Here is a 12,676-nt window from a genome sequence, read left to right as displayed (position 1 = left end):
CGATGTTCCTGAACTCGAAAGCGAGCTCAAGACTGTGTCCTGGAAGCCCCGCTTTCCCCCAAAGCAGGGAAGCCTCCAGCGGAGCCCACCGCCTGCTGGGTCCACAAAGCACCCCCCTCCGGGTTCTGTGGCCACAGACACAAAGGAAATGGCCGTGGCCGAGGGATGACAAACCCACCCCTGCCCTGCGCCAACCTCCTGCGGTTGGGCACCTGGACCGGTAAGCGCGTCACTCTCGGCCCACGGCCCCGAGGCTGCCGAGTTGGCAGGCTGAAAAGCAACTTTGATTTAAAGCTTTCAAAAGATCCCCCGGGGGTCAACGTGACCGCGCCGGTCAGCCAGTCAGCTGCTTGGGTCAAGAGGAGGGACAGCCCCGGAGGGGTGGGTCGCACAGCCTTCCCGCCCTCCCCCCTGTCCCCCTTCCCCTCGGCCTCCTCCTCCCCCGACGTCACACACGCTCACTCGCGCTCAGCCACGCGCTGGAGGTTATTCTTTAAACCCAGGGTAGAAACTCGGCGGGAGAGATCCTGGCGTGCGGAGGAGGCCACCAAACCCCGGGAGCCCGCGCCCGCCCGCGCCCGCCGCACCGAGTCTCCGCCAGCGCTCGCCTCGGGACTCCCAGGTGCGCCGCCGCGTTCCCACGCCTCTGCCGACGCCTCTCGGCGCCCATTGGTCGCTGCGGGCCCGCCCCTCCATATCAGCCAATAGGAAGCCACGCCGTCTCGGGGAGGCGGGGCCTGGCGGGGGGCCAGGGCGGGCACGCGAAAACGAGGAGGGGCCCCGCCCGCGCGGGGGGCGTGGCCGGCGCCGGCTCTTGCGCCCGGGCTGGGCTGCGGCGTGGGAAAGAGCCGGGAGGAGCAGACAGCGGCGCTCCGGGAGTCGCGCCTGAAGAAGCCGGGCAGGGAGGGTGGGAGGGAGGAGGCCTCGGGGAGCGGGCTGCGAAAGGATCTGCGTCGTTGGGTGCTCCTCCGTCGCCGCCGCGATGAAGCGCCCTTGCGAGGAGACGACCTCCGAGAGCGACATGGACGAGACCATCGACGTGGGGAGCGAGAACAATTACTCCGGGTGAGCGCCGCGGAGCGGGAGAGTGTCCGGGAAGCTTCGGGTTCCTTGGAAACTCTTGGGGCTCCTCTTTGTGGAGAAAGTTATCCCCCCTCCAGACCCCCCCAGAAGTGGGTGCTCGCGGAGCTAGAGTCGGGGTGGGGTGGAGAGATGGGGTCTTGTTAGAGGGGAGCTTGCAGGAGGCGGAGAGGGAGGGTCCCGGGCTGTCGGGCTGTCAGCGCCGGGCACGCGTACTGGCACGTCCGGGCGACGCCCCCGCCACTAAAACTGTATTTAGGGACAATTCCAAAATAGGTCGGGAGAAAAGAAAAACAACTGGATTTCTGTTTTGAGAGAAACTGGGATCGCGGCGGAGTTTCTTTTTTTTTTTTTTTTAGAGAAACTAAAGCACCGGTGCTGTAAAAGCTAAACAAGCTTTGCTGCACAAGTTGACAGAGGGTGATCTGGCCCACCCGCCCGTGAGTGACAGATGTAAGGAGCGGACGAGGCAGCCTTGCTTTGGCTGCTTGTCCTTTGGTCTCCCCAGAAGATTGTGATCACAGGAGGCACACCTCCCGTTTCCTGTGACTGCGAGATGACCCAGGCATTTTGGAGCCTAGGCTGGTCAAATGATAATGGCTTCTAATTGGCATGCCCAGAAGCACCTTAATTATTTATCTGCAGCTGTCACTCAAAGAGCGAGATCCCTCCTCCATGCAGAGAGCTGGTTTTCTTTCACAGGCTTATTTTAAGCCTTAGAAACCAAAACCTGAAAAGAGCAAGAGCAAAAAAAGATGCACAAGACTCAGTTTACAAAAGTATCTCGTTGCTGAAGTGTACCCTCTTTTATAAAAATGAAAACGGAGGCTGTCACGTGAAGAGGTGAAACCGGTAGAGAAGGGACGAGGAAAAATGGGGTCAGTTGATTCCGAATTAAAATTCAGAAGTGAGAAGATTAAGTAACAGAACTTCTAAAACGACAGAGAACACAGAACAGGGCCTGGGGATTTTAAGACCTTAAAGAAATTTAGTGTCTGTGAATTTCAAAGTGACATTAAGTCGCAGGAGTATAAAAATACTTTTTAGTAAACTTGAGGTGGATTGCAGCTTCTTGAGATTCAAGTTTAGTTTAAAGGCTGGTGACATTTTCATTTTTAAAGTAAAACGTGCAAAGTAAGAACCCAAAATTTGACTTCCCTACCATTCATATAGTTAGGCTACTCTTTTAAAAGATTACTATGCAAAACTTAAAATCTGTCTTTTTTATGTTATGTTATTAAGTATGAATTGTTGAGATTTTTGGAATGGTACAAGTATTTGGTTTTGTTTTAAAAGTTGCATCCAGAGACAAATTTGACCTGTGGGGACTATTTTATAGAGGAGTTCATGTGATGCCTGGCAGGAGAGAATAGGAGGGACACATTCACATGGTTTTTTGACCTTTAGGAAATATACGAGGATAGATAGGACATTAGTCTCTGACCTCTCACTCTAACTGGCCATTATTTCATTGGAGAACTCAAAAGCTAGGGTTCGTTTTTATCATTTGAATTGGGAGCTGGATTACCCAGAGCAGTGTAAAAGCATGTTTATTTATAATTTTTTGTATGTGTGCAGCGATGTGCATGTCACCATCACCCTCTGTTTGTGGAGGTCTTGAGTGGTTCTCCGTTTGCGTCCTGTGGGCCCAAGGGATGGAACTCAGGCCAGATGATCAAACTTTGTGGCCATTGCCTTTACTCACTAAGCTATCCCAAAGCCTCACTAACATTTTTTTAAATGCGTAATTACTACCTGAAATCCAAAAATAACATAGACATGAAAAAAACAACATAACGTGTAGTCAACCTGAATATTAGTGGGTGCCGCGAAGCATGGGGGGTGCAGCGGTGTGACTATGCATATACCATCTGACATGTGTTCCTCCCTCCATCACAGGCACAGTACAAGCTCGGTGATGAGATCCAATTCACCAACAACCACCTCTCAGATCATGGCAAGGAAGAAAAGAAGAGGGGTAGGTGATTCCAACCACCTCCCCCGCCCTTTTTCATGTCATGTAATCTAGCCTGTGTATCAACCTTGCTGTTTTCCTGTCTGGGATAATCTTGCTATATATGTATCCTTAGGTTTTTGTTTTGCTTTCTTTGGGTTAGATCATAGAAAAAAGGCGTCGGGATCGAATAAATAACAGTTTGTCTGAACTGAGAAGACTAGTGCCAACAGCTTTTGAAAAACAAGTAAGTTATTCCCCTTCTCTCCCACCCCGTAAAAAAAGCTCAAAGTGTCTGATTTTTCTTGTCTGGTAATGTGGATTCCTCTTGAAGCTCATTAAAGTAATGGTGTGTGTGCCCTGATCCCGCATAGAACAGCTATTTCAATAAAATGCTTTGTTGTGGCAGAACTATTAAAAACATAATCCATCATGAAGTTGAAAACATTTCCATTCTTTAGCCTATTTTCCCCTTAAGGGTAACAGTGTTCGTGCTTTCTCTGTTCTTTCTATGAATCCAGCAGGGTTTCGTTTAAAATCGTGCTGTATGTAGTATTCTTGGGGGGGGGGTACCAAATGTGAAAAATCATTTTTTCCCTCAAACTTTGAAAATACTTTTTTTTTAAAAAAAAAAAAAATCAAAGTTAAGGAAGTAAGATTTTTATTTTGGTTTCCTAAATTATACTAATACAGTTTGTTTAGTGAGCTACTTTCATTTTTAATTCTTGGGTTAATAGGAAGTTGTTTGGTTTGAGACACAGTTTGGACGTTTGGTAACAATCAACTTAGTCATAAATGCTGCTTTTCAAAGTTTAAATATTCTTTTACATAAAAAAATAATAAAATAAAAAGCACATTTGGGAAAGCAGAAAACAAACGCTTGCACTTTCTTTTGTGGCTCTGGGTGTCTCCTTTCTGGTCCTGCTTGCTTGGCTGGTGCATGGGTTTCTAAGAGCATCTCTCCAAGTGTGTAGCAGTTTCTGTGCTGAAAGTGTTTTCAGTCGAGTTCCAAATTGGGTGCAAAACATCAGCTGATTGTTTATGCCGTTTGTGTTGATTTGTTTACTCCGTGATTCTGCAAACCTTGTAAAGCAAGCCTCACAGAGAGCCTCTGGAGGGCATCCAGGGTGGCACTGTGCCACTCTCACTGCAGCCGCTCATAGGTCTTCATAGACTTGGTGAACAATGAGAAGCACAGGGTATGTTATACTGTTGGTTCTAAATATATAAGACAAAAAAAAAAAAAAAAAAAAGCCCATGAAGCTGATATGCCGAGGCCATCTTTGATAGCTTATGTATACCATACATTAGACTTCCAGTTAGTCGTCTTTGGATGGAAATGGCAATGACCTATGATTTTGTTTTGTTCGTACTGCTTTGAGTACCGAACTATCTACACTGTGACACTGAGAAACAGTCACTTTGGTGATCTTTTCTTCTCAGCCGTGGTTTGTTAGGCTCTTTTCTTAAATATTGACTTAAACCTTACGAGCCAGCCTCAGTTGTTTGGCAGTTAGTTACCATAAACACAAGCTTTCCCATACACAGTCTGGCTGCCAACCCCAGTGAGCTGGCCCTGTCACAATTAGTGGGGAGGAATATTCTTTAGAGCAGCTGAAGAACAAACACTCCTGCTATTTACTGGGTGCTGATAATCTAAAAAATTTAATTTAATTTAATGAAAAAGCCCAAGTATAGGAATATGGAGTAAACCTCAGGATCCTTTTCACACACCAAGTGGAAAAACAACAACAACAAAAACCCCCAAACCACACATTGGTTTAATTATTCAGCTTCTCTAGGAAGTTAGTTAGAAGCTACCAGAGCCCTGGAGACACTGTAAATGGTGGTGACTTTGTTTCATTAGATTTCCAAAGGTTGCTTTATTTTAAGAATGGGAGCAATCAATGACAATGCATTTACAAGACTGTTTTTGTTTGTTTGTTTGTTTGTTTTGTTTTGTTTTGTTTTGGAGAATAGTTCTGAATGATTGGAAAATCCTTAGGTCCATATGATGCTCCTTAAGTAAACTACCAATTAGGCCTGTTGGCCTGTGATCTTAGAATTCACAGTGACACCTGCTGGTAACCTTGAAAGTCCTTTCCTATTTTGTTTCCTTTACTGCTGGTCATCTTAAAGACTTACTGGAATTTTTCTATTTTTCAAATGCTCTACTTCCATAGCCTCCAGAATTAACATTCAAATATTTAACTGCTGTAGACTTCAATAGTAATGACAATTAAATGTCCCTTAAGGAAATATACCATTAATCAAGGTAGAGCTTTGCAATTGGCATATTGTTTAAGGGATGACATGAGGAATGTAATTGTTTTTACTATTTAATGAATCATTTCTTTGATGCCCTGTTCTGGTCTTTAGAAGTTACAAGTCAATGACGTCTACTATGCTGTAGTAATTGGTGCTTTTCTGTTAAGTATAGAAAGAATGCAGAGGCTGTCCAGATGGCTGGGAGATTAAGAGAATGAACTGTTCTTCCGAGGGACACAAACTTGGGGATAGATTCACACTGGGTGGCTCACAGACACCTTTAAGACCAGCTCCAGCAGGGTCTGGTGCCTCTGACCTGCACAGGTGTCTGCCTCTGCAGAGACGCACACAGACTCACACACAGAGACATCGGCGAGCACAATTAAAATGTTTTACTTCAAGTTTTTTTTTTTTCCTGTGAGGCAATTAAACATGGAATTTTATGAGACGCAAAATTGGAACTATAGTACTAAGTTCAGTATATAACGTTCCAAGTTAGTTTCTGTAGGACTCATGAGACTTTATCATTTGATAATGAAAGGGATCTGCCAAGTTGGAAAAGGCTGAAATATTGCAAATGACAGTGGACCATTTGAAGATGCTTCAGGCAACCGGGGGTAAAGGTAAGAGTTGGCACCATCCTTCACCCCCTTCCTACCTTTCTCTTTTCATCTTTTTCCCTCTAATATTATAAGGACATCCCAGTTGAACAGCTCTCTAACAAGCTGAGGTAGGCAAAGCCCTGGATTAAAGCTGTAGAAATCAATGCTAATGGCAGGATTGAACTCGTGGGAAAGAACTGGAACAAAAGAAGCACTTGACCCCAGGCTTGTGTTTGCTCTTATAATACTGTGGGAGTGAAGCTTCCTTCAGAGCAGCCTGCTCAGACGTTTGTTTGGGATTTGAGAAGTGCATTGCTGGAATTTGTACAGAAAAAAAAGCAAAGCAAACACACAAACATCCAAATATAAACAAGGCTGGCTGGGGGCATGCTCGCCCTCTTTTTCTCTCACTTTCATTAAATCAAGGCTGGGATGCAAACAATTCAGCTATTTAAAGGAAATGACTCTAGAATTATTTTTGTCCTCGTTTCCCAGACCATTTTGGCCTGTCTTAACACTACAGCAATCACAACATTTGAAGTTCAGGTACCAGAAACATCAAAGTAACAGGCTCTTCCTGAGAATAACACACAGGAGTAGAGATCCAGGCCTGGCCCCACGCAATACAGAGAATGTCCTCTGTACTGGACAGTATATTATGGAAGAATTTTGGTGTTAAGAGTCAGTTATCCCACCCAGCTTGGCTACGACCTTTGACCTGAGTCAGAAGTAACCTGCTGGTCTTCAAGGGTTAAACTGGCAGTGTGTGCTCCTCAGGCCCTAAATAGTGAGTATTTCCACACCTACCACCCTGAGATTTCAGGAGAGTGGGGGAGTTAGATGGTACGAGGAAAGCTATAGGATTGCTCTGCCCCTTCCCTCGAATCGCCGCTAGAGCCTCCAATACTTGGCATGAGCTCTCGGAAATGTCAGGTTGTCCTTCCATTTTATGACAAGTTTTATCTCAGTTCTTACTCGTGACTGCTTGAGCGTAGGACAACTTCATCCACAGATTAGTAGGTAAGCAGACATTCCCGACCGGGTGCCTTAAAAGTCGCCTGCCTGCTGTGTCACTTGAGAGTCCATTGCACAGGAGAACGTGTAGGCCTTGAACAAGAGGGGCTGCTGGTCTTTGGTTGCAAGCCCAGACTCCCAGGGGCCGCTATCATAGCAGCCAAGGGCATGGACGCTAGAGAAGGCACTCTAGCTATGGCTTCACGTCCTCCCTGTCGATGGCAATACGTTAACTCATCTTTCTGGGGCTCCCGTTGTTTTGTCCCTTGTAACACAGAGGTAACAGTGAAAGACTCCTCCCAGGTGGTGGTAAATTAATTCACTCTTAGCCCAGAGAGCCGTGCTGGCATGGTGGAAGTGCTGATGGGCATGTGCTATTGCCGGCTCAAGACCCACTTTGGAGAGACAGCTGCTTGTCATCAGGTCCCTCTGCTTCCAACCATAGAATGGGAATTACATAATTCATGTTCCTTAGGACGCCCAGCCGTATACAGCCACATAGCTAGCAAACCTCACAACGTGACTGTCTTTACAACCACCAGTGAAAATTCAAAGAAGCTGGTATGTTCTTTTCAGTCGGTCGTAGGAATATAATAGTCTCCTCAAGAAAAAAAAAATCTTAAATTTTTCGCCAACTCTGCACTCTAATCATGACCTCTCTCCCTCTTTGGTGACAGTCAGAAGCTCAAGGCAGAGGGGGACCCTTAAGACTGTCCTGTGGAATCCTGCCTTGGAGGCACACTGTGGAGGAGCAGCTCCTTCTCCTCATCTCAGGGACTTTGATCAGTGACTGCCCCCGGGTGGGGATGAAAATGAGGTTTACTGCTGATACCCCACCCTTCGTGGCAGTCTCTTGTCAACTAGAGCCATTTCTGCTCTCCCAGTGGTTATAGTTGCCCCCAAAACCTTTTCTCCCTTTCAGACTACTCAGGAAATGTAACTACGGTTACATTGATGCTTCCATGATAAAGGATATAGGCAAGTTTTGCTCTGTAAGAGCATAGAGTCGTGCAAACGCTTTTGATGAAGAGAACCTAAATTGCATTGGGGAGGTAGTTCAGAGGCAGAGTGGGTGCTGAGCATGCACAGGTCCTGATTCCAGTCCTGGAAACGCCCTGTAAATGACCAACTCTGTGATGCTTTTTCCATTTCCAATAAAAGTGTCCTTGAGGACAGTTCTAGCCCACAGTTCGGAAGCTAAGACATCCCCTCCCACTCCAGGAGGTATTCGAAATACGAATGTCCCTATTTTATTTTTCCTTTTGTGACATTTAGATCCTAGATTAACTGGAGCATTGCTAAAGTTGTCCTGCGTGCCATTTGCACAGTGTCCGTTCTTTAATCCTGGAAAGAAAAAAAACACCAACAAGAAAAACATAGTAGCCACTAAGTTTTCAGCGTCATCCTATTTCTTCGTAGGCCATAGCGGAACCTAAGTGGGTGGCTTCAAAGCTGTATCATTTCCCCTCCTTAGCTCCCACCCCACCCCAACCAACACCTCTGACTCTCCTCAACCCTTCTTTAGGCTACTTTGACGCTCATGCTCTCGCCATGGACTTCATGAGCATTGGCTTCCGGGAGTGCCTTACGGAAGTGGCTAGGTACCTGAGCTCGGTGGAAGGCCTCGACTCTTCGGATCCCCTGCGCGTGCGCCTGGTCTCTCACCTCAGCACCTGCGCCTCGCAGCGGGAGGCAGCAGTGATGACGTCCTCCATGGCCCACCACCATCACCCACTGCTCCCACACCACTGGGCAGCGGCTTTCCACCATCTGCCCACAGCCCTGCTCCAACCCAACGGACTCCACACGCCGGAGTCCACCCCGTGTCGCCTGTCCACATCTTCAGAAGTGCCTCCTGCCCACGGCTCTGCCCTCCTCACCGCGACCTTTGCCCACGCAGATTCCGCCCTTCGGATGCCATCGACAGGCACGGTTGCGCCCTGCGTGCCACCTCTCTCCACCTCTCTGCTGTCCCTTTCAGCCACCGTGCACGCCGCAGCCGCAGCCGCCACCGCAGCGGCACACAGCTTCCCTCTGTCCTTCGCAGGGGCCTTCCCCATGCTCCCCTCCAACGCGGCGGCAGCAGCTGCGGTTGCTGCTGCAACAGCCATCAGCCCGCCCTTGTCGGTGTCCACAGCCTCCAGTCCTCAGCAGACAAGCGGTGGAACAAACAGTAAACCTTACCGACCTTGGGGGACGGAAGTTGGAGCCTTCTAAGTTATTCTTGAATTCCTTGGCAATAGTAACTGATGTCCTCCATTTCAGAATCAGCTTCAAACCTCTGCACCCTGAAGGTAGCCATAAAAATACCTGCAGATCCACACAGCAGCAATAAAGCGACTTGAGAAGCAAACCACAAATATATTTCCCATTTTTTAAGGCAGCTCGGCAACAGCAACTTTAAATCATCGCAACTATTTCCATTTAAACTTTACTGGAAACTACTTGGATGTCAGCGTCCGGCGGTGCAGTAGCACATCTGACTTGGAAAAGAAAGACGCCATAACTAGTTCTCCTGGAACGAGAAGGGAGAGGAGAAAATACCGTATTTCCTAAGTGCCTGAGCTAAGGGGATGAAGTGCAGTGCACAAGGAGAAGGGCAGGGCTTGGATTGAGAAAGGGGGGGGGGGGGTGGGAAGGGGGAGGAGACAGGCAACCTGTGTTGGGCTGCAGACACACAGTGTTCTTTTGAAACCAACAGGTTTTATTGGCCAGAAAGATTAATGAAAATTAAGTCAAAAAAGCCTGGTTATATCTGTTTTCTTTATACAGACTCGCCAAGCAGTAACATTTAGCAATGCACTGAAGTAAACAATCCCACCAGTGCCCACATTAACAAGCATTTCTGCTCTGCCTTCAAGCTCTGGTGAACCAAGGTTTAGAACACAATGTATTTCCTTATGTAAACTTACAGCTATACAATGCACCGAGGAGCAGTTACATACATTGTACCTTCCAGGTGCTCATTCACATCAACTCAACAACTCTTCCGTTTGCCAGAGTTTGGATTAATTTATTCAGTTTCATTTGGACTATATTTATGTACTTAACTTCTTCGGTTTTCCCCTGACAACATGCAATGTCTGTTCTTGTCCCTTTCCGTGGGATGTTGCATTTCTGGAAATAAAGGAGAAGAGGAGAAATGATTCGGGAGAGAAAAGCTACATGATTTAAATGCCCTTGGTCAAGTTAGCGATTGCATTTGATCCCGAATCACAATGAATGTATGCAATTATGTGTACATAAATTATTTTTGTCCATGCCTAGACTAGTGCTACATAATGGTGTTTTGGTTTTGATTTTTTATCTTGTTTAATGACAAAATAATCTTTTAATATGTTGAAATTGAGCACATGAGATTTTATATTTGAAAGGTAAGGACACAGCATGTATTCTTATGCACTTCAATTCTCTGCTGTGTGGAGAAAGCAATAAACCAGAGAATGTTAAACATTATGCAAAGTTATACTCATAAGTATTTGTTTTAAAATTACTGTACCTAGTCTTTTCTGCGTTGCTTTGTAACCTTTTTCTATGCAAAAAAGTCTACATATCACTAATTAAATAGAGTCCTTTTTGACTATTTCATGTGGATGAGTTGCTTTTGAGAACGGCAATTTGGCGTGTCTTTCATGTGATGCCTTCTTTTACTAACTCTTTAAGCCATAGCTTTGTGTCATATATTTCAAAATCATTGATTGATGGAATTTACATCTTATTTTAAAATAAAGTTCATGGAGCTTATAGATTTAAAACATAGGTAAGAATTACAAAGGCAAAAGGTGATCATTTTCTTCTGCCTTGTGTTGCTTCATTTATTTATTTATTTATCGGCAGGGTCTCACTGCGTAGCCCACACTGGCGTGTAGTTTGCTTCATAGCTTAGCCCAACCTAAAAATCAAGATCCTGCTGCCCCAGACTCTCAACAAGTAGCACCTTTTGATCCTAACTACAGCTCTTGGAAAGGTATAAATGTAAGACTTACAAATAAGGGAATAACAAAGACAGAGAAAGAGCTAGAACGTGTCAGATTGTGTAGCTCAAAAACAAGGCATAGTCGAGGGACATCAGTGGATATACGATAGTCATGAGCCTGCATCTTGATGGTGGGTTTGCTGTGTGTTTGAAAGTTTCGTTGATAAGATGGAAATGTAGTTGTGGCCCCCTCTTTGGAGAAGGTTAAGGTCAAGGGGAGCTCCTAAATCCATTGGCCGACAAACACCAAAACAATAAAAAGAAATCTTTGTATCATTCATATCAAAAAATGCTCAAATGAGAAGCTTGGGATGGAGGACCATTCCTGGTATTTTGGTTTTGGAAAATTAAGTATATGGTATTGGGGTAGTTTCTGTCTTGTGAAGCTGTGTACAACTTTTTAGCTTGATCATTTTCACATTTATTAAAGGATTTAAAGCTTTTAAAACTGTGTTAAGGGAAAGGAAAGAACTTCTAGGAATGGATCTGCTGGTGGGTTTTATGTAACAGTTAGTCCCAAAATTAACTCAAAGACATAAAATAGAATAAAAGGGGGAAAGGAGCAATTTGAGTTTTACCCAAAATCGAAAGCTGTCTGGAACATAGTTTTGTGTTTCACATCAGCGAGTGTGTGCACAGCCTTGAACTGTACTCCACAGGTTTGGGGTGCTTTATAGGAATTGACATCCTAGTTATTCATAGAGACTTTGAAAGGAAGGGGCATGCTAAGATACTGAGAATAAAGACAAATTTTCTGGCAGCGGTGAGGGAGGGGTATTGGTCTTCTTGAGATTATTGCTAAATATGATCTTTCCTATTTATTTGAAGAAATGTGGAGAATTTTAATAATATCAAAACAACAGAAGTCCTAGAACAGTGCCTACTATTTCCACAGATTGTAACCTGAAGGAAGCCTCTGTTCTTGTTTGTCTTCTACAGGTGACTTTCTCATTTTGCCCATCACAAGTTGTCTCAAAGCAAGGGTAATTATCTGAGCAGCAGCATCACAAAGAGTTATGATTTCAGAATTCCATGTTCCCATAGGACTGAGTCTCTATCAGTTTCTGTTGAGTTAAGATCAGTTTTTAAGGAATAAGGACTTCTACAATATAAACTTGACAGATTATAAAAGACCTTAATTAAATATAAAAAGAGAATCTTGAGTTTGAGCCAACACACTAACACTGTTACTAATGAATGCAATCTTAGAAGTCCAGCTACTTCAGCTTTTCTTTAAATGACTCTGCACGCGTGTTGATCTGAAGATACAAAGGTTTTGTATTTGTTTCCCTGTTTTAGCTGCCCAGCCACACTGCTGCGACTTCACTTCCTGGAGAAAAGTGTCAGACTTGATCCTGTGAGTCTTCTGAGGTCTAAGCAATGCCTGAGATTGTGAATATTCCAACAGCTGCAGCAAAGCATAATAGCAAACATGGCAAACATGGCACCATAGTTCACAATCCTTCAAAGGATACATCTTCAAACATCAGTGGAAGCTATTGAAAAGTGCCTGGGCTCACACAGGCAACCTGGTATGAGGGCAGATCCTATGGAAAGTGGTTCTCTTGGCGTGAGGTAGTGTTTTCTCTGGTGCCCTCATTCTGATTTTAAAGGAAAGGAAACCAATAGGGTCAGTTAGGAAATCAGGTCTTTGGCTATGTAACTGTTGGAATTGGAACCACCTTCAGATACAGGACTAGAAAGAAACTCAAGTGTAGTTCTAATTAACAACTAAGCCATGTTCTTGAAATCTGTTTCCTCGTTCAAGCCCTATAGAAGTCA

At 45.1% G+C, this 12,676-nt stretch overlaps 1 protein-coding gene across 1 annotated transcript; it reads left to right on the top strand.

The window, feature by feature from the left end:
• The first annotated feature begins 506 nt into the window (after positions 1-506).
• On the top strand, positions 507-10,501 carry Hey2 (hes related family bHLH transcription factor with YRPW motif 2). The gene is made up of 5 exons (XM_021648933.2): positions 507-1,065; positions 2,980-3,058; positions 3,198-3,281; positions 5,844-5,925; positions 8,444-10,501. The coding sequence occupies exons 1-5, from the start codon at positions 983-985 to the stop codon at positions 9,133-9,135; spliced, it is 1,020 nt and encodes a 339-aa protein (XP_021504608.1). The 5' UTR covers positions 507-982; the 3' UTR covers positions 9,136-10,501.
• Positions 10,502-12,676: the final 2,175 nt, after the last annotated feature.

This window comes from Meriones unguiculatus, chromosome 20 (assembly GCF_030254825.1).
Source record: "Meriones unguiculatus strain TT.TT164.6M chromosome 20, Bangor_MerUng_6.1, whole genome shotgun sequence".
Taxonomy (NCBI): domain Eukaryota; kingdom Metazoa; phylum Chordata; class Mammalia; order Rodentia; family Muridae; genus Meriones; species Meriones unguiculatus.
This window is presented reverse-complemented; position numbering and strand designations above follow the sequence as displayed.

Coding starts and splice junctions, on each gene's coding strand:
- Hey2 (XM_021648933.2), top strand. CDS start 983: ATGAAGCGCCCTTGCGAGGAGACGACCTCCGAGAGCGACATGGACGAG. Junction 3,282..5,843: donor CAACAGCTTTTGAAAAACAA/GTAAGTTATTCC, acceptor TGATAATGAAAG/GGATCTGCCAAGTTGGAAAA. Junction 5,926..8,443: donor TCAGGCAACCGGGGGTAAAG/GTAAGAGTTGGC, acceptor ACCCTTCTTTAG/GCTACTTTGACGCTCATGCT.